Consider the following 18,597-nt stretch of genomic DNA (forward strand, 5'->3'; position numbering starts at 1 on the left):
AAAAAAATCAATGAGACCGCAGATGATGATTGTCTCTCGATAATGATGGGGGCAACCTCAACCGACTTTGGCTGCTGCATCATCATCTTAGCATCCATTAGCATTTGTGCACTATGCTATAACCCCCTTTATTTATAAGCCGAGTTGCAAACTGTGCCAAGTATTTATTTTCAAAGGAACTATTCTCAAAGAATTCCACAAACAAGCCACGTTCTCTGTCATTTTCGTTCTTCAAAAACAAAGCATAAATCAAATGCAAAATGTTCGAGTGTTTGATTTATGAGAGACTCGGGTCTCGTCTCTGGCAAACAAACCACATGGCTCAAATATTTATATTCAATTGACCAAAACAGGAATTGAATATTTTGTGGGCTTCCTCTCTGGTTTTGCTGCTGCTGCTGCTGTTTTGATTGATTGTTTCACGGTTATTTTTTTGGGCAATTAAAGCATCCATGAATTTGATGATGGACTTCGTAAGTAGTTTTGTAGATTTGCTTCCGCAAACTCGCTGTACTTGAGCAGAAGCTCATTAACCCAAAGTGTGTGTGTTTTAGAGTGTATATAAAAATTGCAATTACAAATCGCCACAAATCGCCTTGAATGGCTTGCTCAACACTCGGCTTTAATGACCGACCAAAAAAATTAAAATTGATGTTAAACAAATATATTTCTCTACCCCAAAAAGTAAAGTAAATTGTAAATTGAAAGCGAGTGAGGAAATAAAATCGATCAAGTCGCTTTTAAGGACGCGATCCGATCTCCAATGATTCCCTGCGTGAGTTTGGCCGAAACGAGCGTTATTGGCAACATGAAGGAGCGGGTCAAGGAAATGAAAGTGTTTGGCTGCCGGCTGAACTTTTGGAACCACATCGGTCACAGTCTGACCAGTTCCAAGACCAAAGAAGGTAAATATCAAGGATCAAAGTACTTTGTTTAATAATTTAAGTCTCACTTTTGGTAAGAAATAAATGCTTAAGAGGCTTTTAAAAATAGAATTCATATTTGGGTTGCGACTACGTAAGAGGTTGTTATTAACGGGTTCTGTCTGTCTGTTTTAGCTTATTATTTAAACGAGATAGTCTCCTGCCAAGATTAGATATTTGCAGTCGTAATTAATACGAGAGAAGCTAAAAATAATATTATTTGCATACGAAAAATTGCACAGTGTTAAAAATAAACTCAACTCAAGTTTAGTCATATGTTTTCAAGAAACTTAAGTTACTAAACGTAAATAAAAGAAGAGTTCCAATTAATTTGAAACTTCTCTACCATTTGTTTATTTACAATTTTCACAGAGTAAACAAATGCTGTTGAAAACCTATCCCTTCCTTTTGGGAAAAATGCCGGCAATACAAAAAATCCTTAAGTGCATTAATTACGTAAATGAACATTGGCAGCATAAACATTTCTAGAGACATTGATTGCCCTACCAATTGTAAACAATCTATAAACCAATTCTGATACGAATTGCTGTCTGGCATGCAAAGTGCAGGCTCAGCTATAGCTGCAGCTTCTACTTCTGCTCGTGCTTTTGCTCCTGCTCCTATTTCTACTTCTGCTTTTGCTTTTGCTTTTGCTCCTGCTCTTGGTTTTAGTCTTGGCTCCCTTCGATTACGATGAAGTCAAGTCATCCCATTCCTCTGCAGAGGCATCGCTGGCGATGATTGCCATTCAAAGAAGCACAGACAGGGCGCAGCCAGGCACTGAGGGAAAAATATTTAAAAATTGTATAGAGATTGCAGATTGAAATTCGATCATTAGCAATTAAATTAAATATATTTATGTTTCAATTAAACAATGAAGAAATGCCCGCTTTCATTTCATTCACCTATACATTTTTATATTTACAGTTTAACATTAAACATTTTGCATTTCCTCTATTTTTAACGATCGTTTTCTATGGCAGCTATATGATAGAGCAGTCCGATTTTCATAAAATTTTTCACAAAATTCTAGATTAATATATTACGGCTATATATTAAATTTTATAAAAATCTGTTGAAAACTGGAAAAGTTATAAAATTTTATTTCTAAAAATGCTCCGATCGTTCCTATATCAGCTATATATATGTATACATATAGTCAACCGATTCGCCATGCTCCGAATTATGTACTTGTAAAATTATATAGAAGAATAACTCCATGGTTTCATTCAAATAGCTTAAATTTGTTTCAAAACAACTCTCGCACATCTGTGCATATGATTCCCAACTGGTTCTAACATCCCCGGAACGAAGTGCCTTCTACCGGCCATGTCTTAGCGAAGTGTTGTGTTTCAAAAGTTGCAAGTCATTGTTTATTAGTGTTCAAAGTTAGTAACTGATCATACATACTTACTGGTCATAGATACCTACTGCTCACAGTAATTACTGATCATACTTATTTATTGATCATAGTTACTTACTGGTCATAGATACTTACTAGTTATAAATACCTACTACTCAGAGTTACTTTCTGATCATAGATGCTGATCAAGAATATATATATTTTATATGCTCGGAGATGACTGAAATTAAAATAGCCTGAAGGGGTATAAAAATGACTAAAGATTCTGTGAGATATTTTGATCAGTGCTTTTTTCAGTCAGCAGTTTAGCGACAGTCTGCTTGATGCCGATCTGCAATGTGCAGTCATCGGTCGGTCGCTTCCCCGCTCCCTGACAATTATCATGATTATATGGCCATGGCTTGGATGGCAGGCGGTTATTAGATGATCGTCAGCCGCAATGCTCAGCATTCAAGAAAAAAAAAAAAGCATAAGAACATATGACAGCTGCTGGGGCGAGACGATGCCAGGCACACGATAAAGAAAACCCCGGAGAGAGAGACTCAGGCTCGATGAGACATGGCAATTGCATAATTGAAATCAATTAGCAGTTGGCCAAGCCCAGAAGATCTTGGGGAGATCCAACCAGGCCTAAAACCGAAAGTGCCAGGCTGTCGAGGGGGAAATTGCAGAGTCTTCACTCTTCTCTTCTGGCTGATTGAACCGCGTTTTTCTGCATAGTAATTTCCATATGAAAGATGCAAAGATTGAAAGCTGCTCCATCATGATGCTGGCTTTTAGCCCCTTTGATGGATATTTTTTATAAGCACGCCCCACTTTGAGCACTAGCTAGACTTTCGGTTTCTACTATTTTTGTGCCAGCCTTTGCACATTGTTTTGTTTTCTTTACTTTTGGCTGATTGGCATGCCAAAGTTGACAATAAAATTATTGCATTGTTGTCGTTGCCGTGTGCCTATTTATGGCCTTTACTTAACAATGACCACAAAAATTTGCAATTTGCATTTGCAATTTGAGCGCGCGAGCAAAAGCCACTTGTTGAGTTTTCTCGGTCGGTGCTTTAAAGTTGACCAAACCAATTGACCAGAAACATTCAATATATTTTGCCAGTTGGTTTTTTGTGTTAGTTTCGGATTACATGTGAGCATGTAAAGAATTCTCCAGGGAGTTTATTAGTTGGTAACTTGGGTTCTACTATAAGTTAAGATTGCAGTTTTACTTTATTGAAGGAAGTTTTCTATTTTGAGTGAGAACTAAGGTGAAAAAGTCATTAATCTTTATATTTACAGGGTACTTTTATAGCTCACTATAGACTTTAAATTTTAACCTATAATTTATATACCTTAACAAAAAACCTCTATTCGAAATGACGTCACAAAAGCCCAGAACCAAGATCGTGCCGCAATGCAAAATCACCGCTATAAAAAACTTGACGCAGATGTTAATTATTGTGGCGACACACCTGCCAGTTCCGCGACAAATGGATCTAAGTCAAGTTTTTGAGTTTACTCGGTTGTAGAAGTTATAGTCGCATTATCGATATCCGAATCCAAAAAGAGGGAATTCCGATGCCATTTCCACTTAACCTTCGCTCAATTCGGTTAAAAAATTGCTTGTAAAAAATGCCAGTATCGAAACGAAACCGAAATCTGGCGAGCACGTTCAGGCCAAGTTAACTTAACTTAACTTAACTTAACTTGACTTGAGCGGCGAACTCGAGACGAGAGTTGGGCAGTCGCCAAACCAGTTGGCGAGTCAAAAAGCAGTTGCAAAAAATAAGCAGCCGCGGTGTATATATTTAAATATTATTGTAAATTGTCTCAACAAAGCAATCTCGGTGAGTCTTCTAAAAGACTTCAGGGGGGATTTCTTCTGGGTGCAATTCTACGTGCAATTCTGCAGCTGGCTGAAGCTTCTCTTCCAGTCGATTTTGTTGCCAAGCCAAAGAATCCGCTTTAATTTATTGTAAATTCAATTTGCATTGAGATGTGAAAACATTTAAATTATTGACATGTCGTAGATGAGATGCCTGAAAATGGGAAAAATGCCCGAAAACAAAAAGCAAACTCTTGAAACCCGAAATGAAATAATCCATAAAGAATATCAAGGTCAGTTTACCAAAAAGTTGCTTATCAACTTTATGGTTTTCATTGGGGTTTCTCTAAATGCTTTCATTAAAAATGCATAAAAACAAAACCACAGACCCAGTGCAAGCTGCTGGCTAAAACCAAAAAATATAAATGAAATATCTAAGACATAAAATATATATCAAACCAAGCCAAACAACGTCACTTCTCTCATATGCAAATTGTGTCGATTGATTTTACCTTTTGTCCCGCGACTATTTCTTCCTTTGTTTCGAGCTTTGTTTTATGTTGTGTTAATTGGAAACATAAAAAAAAACGGCAAGGAAACCCCTCGGGAGAGGAGTGGCAATTGTTTTTTAAGAGGCGTTCGCTAAACCCAAAGGCTTTGTTTTGTTTGTTTTGAATTTGTCGAGTGATTTAAGGCTTTCAAAGATTTGCCCGGGGATATAGGTTTTTTTTTATTGTAAGGGGAAACTTAACTCAAGATTTATGGGAATTTAAGCAGTTGCATAATCATAAAAAAATCTGATAAGACAGCGAAAAATGCAATAAATTGTGTAAATATTTGGCAAAAAAGGAGATTCATAAGGGTTTTTAATGAGAGATAAAAACAAGGTTAGCAAAGTTGCTAATTAGCTTAAATATTAAAATACAGTCACTTTAAATTATGATTATTTAAAATAAATTAAAATTATATCTATAAAATAATCATTTAGTAATTAATAAATGCACTTAAACATAATAGTTTACTCTTTAAAACACAATTTGAAACTTGATTTTATGAGATGTGTTTTATGCATAAAATGTACCTGTTTTACAGTTGGAAAACTATAATTAATTATTTATTTTATTATTATTTTTATTAAATACCAGTAGCTAGTAAGTGATTACCCCCCTGATCAATACAGCCTTAGTTGATCCATTAGAAACCCACTTGGATTGCACTTCCGTTTGGCTTTAATTGAATGCCATATAATGTTGAGCAGAATCGAATGCATAATTCGATGCATTCCTTGCCTTGTAAATTGGCTAAACAAATCACCGTTCGGGCCATTAATCAAGTGGCTGTAATGTTGGAGAGGAGGAACTGCCGTGGGATTTTATAATCACTGTTGAATGAAAACAAAACAATTTCAATCAAGTTGCTGCTGGCAGTTAACTCTATTTACGTTCTGTCTGCTTGGATTTGCAAATATTTTTGCAAATTGATTAGAATTCCGCAAAGAGATTGCTTTGCAGTTAGTAGTTTATTTTCGTATTTTTGTATTCATGGCGCATGCGTTAAAATGTTATTAACCCACATTTGCATAACAACAATAAAAACAACAACAATAACAATTACCAATTTGTTGTTTGTCTCTTTTTTTTATGCCGTTTCCTGTTTGATTATTATTGTTGTTGTTGTTGTTTGTTTGCTGTCGTCGGTGGTTGGTGTCGCTGACTGCACAATTTTTCAAAACAATTTTCATGCAATTATTTGTTTTCTTTTGTTGCATGCAACTTGCCAATTAGTTAACAATTTTTCACACGCCTGTTTATGAGCCTCGGATGTAAACATTTAACCTTAATTTTTTTTACTAGCATTCATTAATAACATTGGTTTTTGTGGACAGTAGCAGTTTGTTTTTACTTCTTTTCTGGGTATTAAAATTCAGTGTTCTTTGATTAATTGAATCTTTTATAAAATAATATTAACCTAATTAAAATATTTAAATATTATGCAAAGTCTAGAACTATAGTCTCCATAATTTTCTCCCTCATTCTTGTTAATTTACCTTTCCAGTTAGTTGAGTTTTCCCCAACGATTTCCCTGCATTTTCACAAGCTCTTTTGTTCTTAGGCGCTAAACGGTCTTTAAACAACTAATGTTTAGACTTGTGGCATTTTCCAGCTTTTCTTCTTTAGCATGATTATCATCTTTTTCATGTTGGTTGGCACTTCTTTTCATATTTTCTTTTATTATTTTAATGTCTTGTTACCACGAAGGAAGATAGTTTATCAAATGCCTTGCCTACTTTTAGGCGGCCTGTTAAAAAACGCAATGAAATGGGAGTAATCTTAATGAAAGTTTAGGCTTTAATTGTTTACTTTTGGTAGTTAAGATCTATTAGAAATGAAGATGAACTGAAGCTTAGGAATATTTATTTATTTATACTATTATTTATTTATTTTAAATTTATGAAAAACTCATCAGAACATAGATCCCAAGGAGTATTCTCTACAAAGTATAGAAGATCAATAAAAACACTTGTTTAAAACAAATTCTTTTATTTATTTATTTAACAAAAATTATTGGTATAGTATTAATTAATACAAATAAAAGATTTTATATAAATTAAATAAATAGTTGCGGTTTTAAATACCTGAAAAAGACGAAAATTTATTCCCTTAAATAGAGTAATGTAATTCTCTTCAATAAACAACAAGTTATTAATTAACTCAACATAAATAAATAATAATGATTTTTATATCAACATGTTGCTTAATTTCTTGTCAACATGTTTATAGTGTTTATGGCAACATGTTTCGTAGCTGCCGTTGCTACCAACAATTTCATATTTTATTAGCTACCGGCTTAGCCACACTTGCACACGCACACACACATACACACCTGCTCTGAGGTGTGCAGACAACACATTATACCCGTCTCGCTCGCTCTGACTGATTTTCCAACCTGTTGCTTCATCTTCTTCGCCGCAGCGAAGACGAAACAACAAAAGAAACTCAACTTTTTAGTTCGGTTTTTGTTTCTTTTGCGGCTTTTTCCTCTTCTTTAATTTTCCACACACACTTTTGCTATTATACAAGTGAGTTTTCGTGTTTTTTTGTTCTCCGCAACAGCAATAGCAAAAGTTCAAAAGTTTTGTTTCGTTTCATTGATGTAATTGTCGTAATGGCTGTGACTGTGACTGTGTGTTGCATTTGCTGGAACTTTTCCGTTAACATTCAGCCAAAGAAATCAGTTTACAGTTGAGGGCGCTTCGCTTGGTAAATACAACAACAACAAACAACAACAATAACAACAACAACAAAATCGTAGTTGCAGCTTCACAAGCTTGAAGAAATAAATGGAGAAGAAGAGGCACCTTAGTACTCAAAATCTGCACCTTGATCGGATATCTATATATGGGAGAGTGTGTGTTTGGTTTTACACAGTGAGATAAAACGTGCCTCTGGAAGTTTTAAATAGAAAACATATAATAATAATAAGACTAATTAAATCGTTAGAAGCTTCTGACTGAAATTACACTACCCAGCAAGGTTACTTCTGTGCGTATACGTAATTGTTTTGGAACTATTACTGCCTGAAATAAAATTTAAACCAGAAACAAAGCTTTCTTTGGAGCACCAAAAGTTGTATTCGTTTGCAATTAAATGCAATAGGATTGTATCGTAAATCTATAATAAATAAGCTAAAAATATTCGCATTTTTTAAATTAATATATATCGATATTTTTCTATGACAATTTTCTCGTCAAATAAGAGTTTACAAAACTCATAACTAAGCCAAAAAAGCATTAATTTCAATTCGGAAAGCAGTTCTATGTTAGTTTTTAGCAGGTTTATAAATCTGCATAATAAATTTAAAAATAAAAAAAAAATCAAATTTTTTTGTCAATTTTTGACTATTTTAAAAAATGTCAAAAATTTTGAAAAATTTAAATTTTCCCCTTATATAGCTAAATCGATTTGGCTGTTCATGCTGATCAAGAATATATATCATTTATGGGGTCGCAAATGACTCCTTCACATTGCTTTTAGCTTTTGACTGAAATTATAATACCCTACAAGATTATAAATATGAAATATGCGACACCAATTAAAAGCAAATAAATATATTATTTTATTCAATTATATTAACTAAAAAATCAAATAGATTTTTAAATTATCGCATTATCGTATTGAAAAGTTAAAATATCGAGCTAAACAACAAATTGCGCTTTAAATTTGATACAATTATATTTTGGAAAAACTCCAAATAATCATTTTTTTTATTATTTTTTTTTTTCTAATAATAGTTATAATAGTAATATAATAATATTATTATTTCCGTACAAAATAATTCGCTGTGCTTCTTTATGTTGCCCAAGTTGCCGTCGTTTCGCTTGGCGGCTTCTGCTTTTGTGGATGGAGCCTGCCGCTGCTGCTGCTTGCTGCTTGCTCTCCATTCTCTTGGATCTCCATTCCACTCTCCACTCGCCAAGTCTCCGCTCTTCAGTGCTACAATTAAGTTTTACTTTATGTTTATGGCCTCCGTGTTGCTGTTGCTGTTGCTGCTTTTTTCTCAGCTCAGGTTGCTGCTGTTGAAAAAAATGTTCAGTTGCCATTTCAGTTTCAGTTGGCTTTTAAACATTTACTGAAACAGTTGGCGTCGCGCACAAAATCTGCTTTATTTATACCCTCGATGTGGAAATGGATGGAAATTAATGAAAATATCATAATATATAACCTGATAGTTGTGGTTTTGTTTTGTGTCTAAAAAAATTATATTTACATCATTAGAAAACTAATGCTTAAATTAAAATAAAGTCTTGTCTATGGAAAATGGTTTCAAGATGGCGTCACCACCTGCCATTGCGTGAAAGCAGAAAAAGAGAAGAAGACAGACACTAAATATTGCAAAATATAAATAAAAAGTGGAAAACTACTGGCAATAAAATAATAATAATTATAGTCTTGAGCACAGGAAGCTCTGGTTTTTTGTTGTAATTTAATTTATTTGTTGCATTCGCTTGAGGGCCGCGCTTTTAACGGTAAAAGCCGCTCAGCATCGCGCTGAATGGGGAACGCTTAAAGGTCAACAGCAAGCAGCAACTACAACTATAAAGATAAATTTAAAATAAAAAAAGAGAAGAAAACAAAGCAACAACCACCATAACAACTGCAACAAATTGCAAAAAGGAAGCAACCGAGAAACCAGTTTGCTTCAACAGCAACAAACAACCTGAAAACTGTAGTTCAAAGAATTGCAAATTGCAAAAAATAGCAAAAGCAACTATTTATAAAAATAAAAAATAAAACAAAAAACCAAACGAACAAGCGATTTATGTGAAAGTGAATTGACACAATTACCGCCAAAGAGTGTGGAATCTCTTTCCAGTGGAGAGTCTTCGTAGAGAGTCTTCGCCAAGGCAGAAGACAGTCGCTGGAAGCAACATTATGATGCTTTTATCGGCACTGAAGCTGGGTAATAATCCGATTCTTGTCTTGCCTTAAAAACTAAAAAAACTGGTTATTATTTATGTCTAAAATAACTCTTTAGCTATAAATACATGTTTTAATGGACTTTGAGGGGAAAAATGTATTTCAATGACTTCTGTTTTATAAATCTTGTCTGTAGAAGATATGAAGATGGGTGCAGATTTTGCTTGTTTTGTGATGATGATTCAGAATTTGGTAATAGCGTGCTTTGGTTTCAAAAAGTATTTGATCTTAACAAAGGGGAAATTGGGAATTTTGAAATAATTTTTTTTTGCTAATAGAAAACTATTGTAGAGGGAGATGATAATAATCACGAGAGAGAATCCTTAAAAAGCAAAAGCAGCATTGTTTTGCTAAACCTTGGCTTGCCATGTGTAAATTTTGTCTATGTTCCTCTGATAATTTTATTATTTCTGCAATAGTAAATCTAATATGTCATGTACAAATTAATTTTACATATTATTTAATAAAAATTACGTACCTTTTTAACACCTTAACAGAACATGGAAAACTACCTTTATGCTAATTTTGCAACAACATTCCTTAATAATTTCAATTGGTCTTAGACCCTGATCTTGTTTTTGTAACTTTTGTGGGCGGTTACTGTTCAACTTCAGAGTCGTTTTTGAGTCATCGCCAAGCGTTTTCGATTAGTTTCACCTGTTTGGCATTAAAAGAGTTGAGAACAAAGCGGCAAACACGTGTTTGAAAGTCTTGGCAGCATTTGATTTTCACAAAAACAACTCGGCTCGAGTCGAGGTTGAGCCCAGCTGCAATAACAATAGTCTTTTGCATTAGCAACAATAACAAGAATTGCAATTTGCATAACAAATTGTTTGTTGTCGTTGTTGTTGTTGTTGTTGGTAAGCAGATGAGAGGGGAAAACGGCGACTAAAAAGAGGTTAAAACCTGTGCAGAGAGACAAAAGCAGCGCAATTACACAATTAGCCATAAATACCTGTACATGGCTTGGTGGTAATGACAAAAGTGTGTTGCGAAATGTGGGCTTGGTAACAACGCACCTGTTGATATCCATTTTACTTTAGCTTACTTTACTATCTCCTCTCGCCATTTATGATTATAATTTAATGGAGAGAAAGAGAGCTTTCATGTCGCGAAAGAAATGCATAAAATGAGAAATGTGCACTTCCGTTTGGGAAAATGATTGAAAAACTTTAGCAGGAAAAGCAGGGGAATTTTAAATACACTGTTATCATTATGTTATTTCTTTTATAAGGAGTTTTGTATGTATATAAATAAATAAATCGATCAAATTTAATTATTTTTCAAAGCCTAAAGTCAAAGCCAAACACAAGCATAAAATGCAAACAACTTGAGGAAGTTATACCTCAAAGATGGCAATTTTCTTGTTGTTGTTGCTGATATAAGTATATACGTGCCGGGAAAATGCTTCAAGTGCTTTTCATTTGCATGGAAAATGGCCAAACAAAAGCTTGAACGCGGCTTTAACAACAAACAGCAGCAACAGCAGCAAGTGCTGCGTTTCGCTGGGAAAGAAAAGGAAAACTTTCTATTTTAGTTTTTCAATCTGGCATCAACAGAGTGGAGTACTCTTTGTACTCTCAAAGCCTTCGAGGCTTTTGTCATCATTTGCCGGCTGCCAGCTTGGAAAAGGAGGCGTGCCAAGGAGATACTAGTACAAGTTTTCACATGAAAAATGTTAGATATTGAAGGAGGGGAAAGAAAATTGCCTTATCAATTGAGCAGGGCAATCTGGCCATAATATTTCGTATCAATTTGTGTATATAAATAGCATAGCGTCGCGACTTGGGAAATCAGCGTCTAACTAAGCCTCAGGCAGTCACTTTCGCTTGGCAATTAACCTTCACTTTTTTGTTATTTTATGGATATATATATATTTATGTGATTTGTTTTTTGTTTTTGGTTTTGATCAAACGAAGAAGCTTGCTCGCAATTCTTGAGCACTTCTTCGGCTCATCCAAAAATCCACTTTGCATGGCAAAGGCGCAGAAAACAAAGACTGAAAATTGAAATCAAAAAATCCGAAAAATCAACAAAAAATATAAAAACGAAAATGTATATCAGACGCCAATGTTGACTCACTTGCTGAGGGGCGATTGCATAAGAGACGCCCACTCAAGTGCCGAAACTCGACTGGCATTTAAGTTTCATTTATTTATCTTTATTTACGAGTATTTTTTCTTTAATTGGGGTTACACTTTGGAGTTCACTTTGCCAGCTAACCTGCCAGTTATTATTATTATTATTATTATTATTATTACTATTGTTGTTATTACTTGAAAAACCCCCAAGATGAAATCGCTTTAAACCGAGCAAAGTCCGTCTGCGGAGCATGGAGCTCATCAAAGAGCTTTCCAATGTCCGATTTTGACGATGTCTTTGATTTATCTGCGAATTGTGGGCGACGGGTGCCTTGAACCATTGAAAATCTTGTCAATGTTCAGTGTCAGCCGTCTAATTAATTATTACCTTGACAAGAATCGCAAGCCGCCACAAGAAAAAATACAAAATAGACATCGAAGTGGCTAACATTAGGCGATTTTGCGATATCTTTCGATGGCTAATTAATTGGCCAGCCCTGGGGCTTGAAAATGTTTAAATTTAGTTGAGTTTTGAATGTTTAAAAGCCTTAATATTAAGCTAAATATGTTTGTACAATATAAAAGTCAAAGAAAATCAGTGCTATACATATTATATTATTTTTACAAATTGGAACAATTTCTGAATACTTTTATTTTGTAATTTCCGAAGCAAGAAATATATTATACATATTTGAACTCCTTCAGAGTATTATAATTTTAGCCAAAAGTTTGGAAGGAGTCATTTCCGACCCTATAAAGTATATATATTTTCGATCAGCATGAAAAGCCAATTCAATCTAGCCATCTCTGGCAAAAAAAAAAAAATTTTTTTTTCTGATTTAAAAAAAAAAATGTAAGGGTTCCATTGTAATAATGTCAAAAATTGATCAAATTTGAATTTTAAAAAATGTTATTATTGACTATACAGATTTTTTAACCTATGAGAAAGCAACACAGAACAGCTGCCAATTTAAAATTAAGGCAGTTTTGGCTTATTTATTTGATTTTAAAATTTTGATTTTCTCACATATATGATTTTGATAAAAATATATTTTTGTTTATAAATTCTAGAAATTTACTAAACAAAAAATCTTGATATATATTTTATATTTATAATTATTAAAATTATTACATAATGTCTTGTCTTTTTCCGACCACAAAACAAAAGACTTAGGCAACAAACTTGAATATTTCTTATACCCAGCAAAAAAAGACTTGGTCAACGAACTTGAATAATTTTAATTTTAAATGAATAAAAATCGTTTTTGAGTTACTAAACAAACTTAAATTTAATTATTAATTTCCACTTGATTTTGTTTAATTAAATAAAAATTATTTTTGAGTTACTAAACAAATTGGAATTTAATTATTACTTTTCACTTGATTTATTTTAATTGAATAAAAATCTTTTTAAGCTATTAAATATATTGAAATTTTAATTACTAATTTCCACTTGGTTTTCCCACTTTTCCAGGCAACGGCAGTTCTCCAGCCCAGAATTCAACGCGCAGCATCAGCCCGAACAGCTCGACGACCAACAGCCAGTTCAGCCTGCAGCACAACAGCTCCGGCAGTCTCGGCGGCGGTGTAGTTGTGGGCAGCGGAGTGGGAGTGGGCGTGGGAGGCGGAGGCGGCCTTGGCCTAGGCGTCGGAGGAGGTGGAGGAGGAGGTGGTGGCGGCAGTTGCACGCCCACATCGCTGCAGCCTCAGGTGAGTGGGGGAAACTAATTGAACCATCGATCGAAATTAATCAACTTTCCCAAAAATCAGTCCTCGCTGACAACTTTCAAGCAGTCGCCAACTTTATTGAACGGCAACGGAACTCTATTGGATGCCAATATGCCGGGCGGAATACCCACACCAGGAACCCCCAATTCCAAAGCCAAGGTGAATATTATTTATAAAGTGTAAATATATTTAAATCCTAATTAAATATTTTGTATTTCAGGATAATTCACACTTTGTGAAATTGGTGGTGGCCCTGTATCCCTTTAAGGCCATCGAAGGCGGCGATTTATCGCTGGAAAAGGTGAGTTCTTATTGAAAATCTTCTTTATTTGCTTTCTTTACTCATATTTTCCATTAATAACAGAATGCCGAATACGAGGTCATCGATGACTCCCAGGAGCACTGGTGGAAGGTCAAAGATGGCCTAGGCAATGTCGGCTATATACCCAGCAACTATGTCAAGCCCAAGGCTTTGCTAGGCCTCGAGCGTTATGAGTGAGTAAAACGATAAGCTGCTCTTACTTGCCGTATTTTAAGATGTATTAATTTAATTAATTTTGATTTAATTTCCTAATTTTCAGATGGTATGTGGGCGACATGTCGCGACAGAGAGCCGAATCCCTGCTCAAGCAGGGCGACAAGGAGGGCTGCTTTGTGGTGCGCAAGTCATCGACCAAGGGTCTCTACACATTATCGCTGCATACCAAAGTGTAAGCCTTATATAAACTTAAAATTATATCATATTAAATCCCTCTTTTGCCTCTACAGTCCACAATCGCATGTGAAGCACTATCACATCAAGCAGAATGCCCGCTGCGAGTATTATCTGAGCGAGAAGCATTGCTGTGAAACTATACCCGATCTGATCAACTATCATCGCCACAACTCTGGCGGCTTGGCCTGTCGCCTCAAATCCTCGCCCTGCGATCGCCCCGTGCCACCAACGGCTGGCTTGTCCCACGACAAATGGGAGATCCATCCCATGGAACTGATGCTGATGGAGGAGCTCGGCTCCGGTCAGTTCGGTGTGGTGCGGCGTGGCAAGTGGCGCGGTTCGATCGATACGGCCGTCAAGATGATGAAGGAGGGCACCATGTCCGAGGATGATTTCATCGAGGAGGCCAAGGTGATGACCAAGCTGCAGCATCCGAATCTGGTGCAGCTGTATGGCGTGTGCTCCAAGCATCGACCCATTTACATTGTCACCGAGTACATGAAGCACGGCTCCTTGCTGAACTACTTGCGGCGGCACGAGAAGACCCTCATTGGCAACATGGGCCTGCTCCTGGACATGTGCATACAAGTGAGCAAGGGCATGACCTATCTGGAGCGTCACAACTATATACATCGCGATCTGGCTGCCCGCAACTGTCTGGTGGGCTCCGAGAATGTGGTTAAGGTGGCGGACTTTGGCCTGGCGCGATATGTCCTGGATGATCAGTACACCAGCTCGGGTGGCACCAAGTTTCCCATCAAGTGGGCACCGCCCGAGGTCCTCAACTACACGCGCTTCTCCTCCAAGAGCGATGTGTGGGCTTATGGTGAGTTTTTCTAATCTTATTATCTTTTCTTTTTAATAGTTTTTAAATATATTTCTCTGCTTATTAGGTGTACTCATGTGGGAGATCTTCACCTGTGGCAAGATGCCCTATGGCCGCCTCAAGAACACCGAGGTGGTGGAGCGTGTGCAGCGCGGTATTATTCTAGAGAAACCAAAGTCGTGTGCCAAGGAGATTTATGATGTGAGTTGAGCAACCACTCTTGTCTATAATATAAATAATATATGTTTTTTTTTAATCCCTAATAGGTCATGAAGTTGTGCTGGTCACATGGACCCGAGGAGCGTCCCGCTTTCCGTGTGCTCATGGACCAGCTGGCTCAAGTGGCCCAGACGCTGACCGACTAAGAAGATTGCACTGAAAGCATCATTAAAACATATTGTGAAGAAGATTACAACAGATATATATATATAAAATATAAATATATATAGATTTATGCACAAGTTACCCAGACGATACTTGGGCCAACTTGGATTATTTGATAAAAAGCGAGCGATTTAATGATATCATTATGTTTATATGAACGCGTTAATACTGACAGTCACATACATTTATATATATATAGCTACTACTATATATATAAAGGATAAAGAGATAATGCGTTTAAAGTATATATATATAGTGTAAACTGTAGTTAATAGGCCAATTTTTGATACATTTCACATGATTACGACATATATAAGATATGGTATGAGTATGATATGATACGATATGAATATGACATGATATATGATATTTAATTGTGCTTTTTAAAAAGATAGCGATAGCCACTGTGCTCTAAGTAAAAATGATGAAACAAGAAACAAGAAAACTGATTAAGCATTAAAAACCTAAAAAGTAAGCCTCAAACTGATAAGAAGGATAAAGATAAAAGATGGATAAACGATGATGATGATGATAAATGGAACATCAAACCACATTTTTAGACTTAGTTTTGTACGTGTGTGTGCTTAGTTTAAGTTTTGTGATTTATTGTTTAATTCCTGGCGCGATTTTGTATTTTTATTTCAAATCTTCAAGCGAATATATAGATATATATATATTATGGATTTTATATAAATATATATTCCGAACGCGACATTTATAATACCATATTATGCTTTATATATTTTTAAACTGAATTCTTGAGTTTTTTTAAATGATACAATGATCTACGACATATATAAATATGAATGCATATATATTTATATATTTTTTACTGTATTTTTATGAAAAGTTTTACTTAATTAATTTTATCATTTCTTGATTAAGCGAAAACCCAAGAGAAAAACCGAAAACAACCAGAAAAATCAACAATAAAATGTACTTGTGAACAATTATTTTATGTTGGGCCCCCTTAATTACTATTATTATTTTTTAGCAAAGAGGAAGACTGCGGTTTCAACAAGAGTCAAGGAAAAGTAATATTTGCGAGCCAAAAGATCAGACCAGCAGCCGAAGAACAGAACCAATAAACAGAAGCAACTCACATAGACTTATTAGCCAGACTAAAACCCAAAATCAAACTGAAAACAGCAAAAGTAAAACCGAAACCGAAACCGATAACCAAAAAGCCAGCATTTTGTACAACCTTTTTGATACAGCTTTTTGATACGGAAAAACCAAACTATATACAAGAAACAAACTGGAGTTTGTATACGTTTATATGCGATATATATGAACACTATATATGTGGTTAGTTTTTAAGTAGGCTTACGATCATGCTGATGATGATTCCTCTCTCTATCTATCTATCGCTGGGGCAGTGGCCACTGATCCTTTAGAACATATGCAATCTACGAGTTACACTACTAAACATATAATAATACGCGGCTTAGTTGACTTCTAGCAAACATATATATATTATATATAAATACGATAAACATACGAGCAAGCCCAAAATAAAACCAAAATCATCAACGTGATATTGCTAATAAAAAGGAAACGAAAATAAAGGTTGTGTTTTGAGAATAGTTTTGGATTTTGGGTAACGAGAATTTTTTAATAAATATTGTTTAATAATATTTAAAGATGTAAAGACTGCAACTGTCTTCAAAGTGGCGGTGAAATGTTGTTTTACTATATTCATATCACAGCCAGCTTTGAGGAGCGTTGAGGTTTTTCAAGCAACAATCATATATTTAAAGGGATTTCAAAGAAATAAATGTCAAGTATATTTTTTAATATATTATTTATTTGAAAGATTGAAGATTTTCGAGGGATTTTGTGTAATTTTAAACAAACTAGCCCCAAAACTATGCAACCTTATTGTTTATAATTCGAATAAAATAATTGTTTTTTGGTTAACTGAAATTTGGGGCTATAAAATGTTTTATTTTATTTATATTGCCTACTATTAGGATAACATTTGAAAAATAATAACAAGAATATAAAATATAAACCAAAGCTTTAAAATTAACTTTGAACCATCGAATTATATGCGGTATATATATATTTCTACATTCATTGTAGTTACCATAATATTATTTTCACACATTTATTATAAATAATGATAAAACTAATATACTATAATAATAACATAATATAATAATAACTAACATAATATAATAAATATACCATGTTCAAGCTATTATTTCCTATTAAAAAAATTTCCCCTCTTAAAGAACAATTAATAGCTAATGTTCATTACGTATTCAGTTTATTATATATTATTATTTAACAATGATACCTCTCCATCATTAACTATGTAAAATAAACAAATGCAATTGCTGTGCAAACAGCGAATTGATCATGCTCCATTAGGCACGTGTGTGGGTGAAGGCTGTCTGTGGTGCACCACATATGACTGAGATTCGGAGGCAGACACAGATCTGAGGAGGTGCAGCAGGCGGAGGTACGTAGATCTGCCAGAGGCAAGACCGCGATCTCGCATTACATAACCACAAAACAAGCGGCATTTGTTTGCTCCATAAATAGGCCTTCCCGATGAGCGGAGCGCAAGCCCCAATCGAATTACCGATAGTCAATGATCCAATAAGATACTATTCGCTGTCGTGGGCAGGCGTACGGGGGCAATGTCTATGTAAGGCGACCTTCCCCTAGATCGGACTTTCTCGAAGCATGTAAATAAACCAAAAAAGTCTAATTAAATACTCATAGATATGAGGGGAATGGAAATGTATATGGGAAAAGATTTGTTTTGAAATGGGAAAGGGCACTCCTTGCCATTTCTGATACCCTTACAGGGTATTATAATTGTACTCAGAAGCTTTTAAATATGTGAAGGAATCATTTCCGACCCCATAAATTGATCATCATGAAATTGTGAGTCGATCTAGCTATGTTAGGTAAAAATTTAATTTTTTCAAAATTTTGAAAATTTTACAAGGGGTTACATCGCTAAAATTGTCAAAAATTTGAAGTTTTTTAAATGTTTAATTAAGTATGCAGATTTATAAACATATTAAAAACTAACATAAAACAGCTCTCCGAATTAAAATTAATGCTTTATTGGCTTGGTTATACATTTTTTAAACTTTGATTTGTCAAAAAAATTGTCATATAAAAGTTTCGATAAATATTAAAAAGAATGCGAATATTTTTAGCTTAGTTATTATAGATTTTCGATACATCCTAATCAATTTCATTACAAAGCATCCGTATAAAAACTTCGGCGTCCGAAAAAATTCACGTTCCTGGATTAAATTGTATTT

At 34.8% G+C, this 18,597-nt stretch overlaps 1 protein-coding gene across 5 annotated transcripts in view; it reads left to right on the forward strand.

Annotated features, from left to right (window-relative positions):
• Positions 1-16,263, forward strand: part of Btk (tyrosine-protein kinase Btk29A) — a 51,484-nt gene extending 35,221 nt beyond the window's left edge. For 2 of the 5 annotated variants that reach the window (XM_020943459.2, XM_086830577.1), the window contains 8 exons: positions 13,132-13,367; positions 13,428-13,544; positions 13,606-13,686; positions 13,750-13,880; positions 13,967-14,095; positions 14,154-14,926; positions 14,994-15,127; positions 15,193-16,263. In XM_020943459.2, coding sequence (XP_020799118.2) covers positions 13,132-13,367; positions 13,428-13,544; positions 13,606-13,686; positions 13,750-13,880; positions 13,967-14,095; positions 14,154-14,926; positions 14,994-15,127; positions 15,193-15,291 — 1,700 coding nt within the window. In that variant the 3' untranslated portion in view covers positions 15,292-16,263. Of the gene's footprint in view, positions 1-685; positions 906-8,696; positions 9,560-13,131; positions 13,368-13,427; positions 13,545-13,605; positions 13,687-13,749; positions 13,881-13,966; positions 14,096-14,153; positions 14,927-14,993; positions 15,128-15,192 lie in introns of those variants that run through there. The other 3 variants (XM_020943460.2, XM_086830576.1, XM_020943461.2) reach the window with 3 other exon arrangements.
• The last annotated feature ends 2,334 nt before the right edge of the window (positions 16,264-18,597 follow it).

The sequence above is a fragment of the Drosophila serrata genome, unplaced genomic scaffold, assembly GCF_035046125.1.
Source record: "Drosophila serrata isolate PLE 108 unplaced genomic scaffold, ASM3504612v1 contig_240, whole genome shotgun sequence".
Lineage (NCBI taxonomy): Eukaryota > Metazoa > Arthropoda > Insecta > Diptera > Drosophilidae > Drosophila > Drosophila serrata.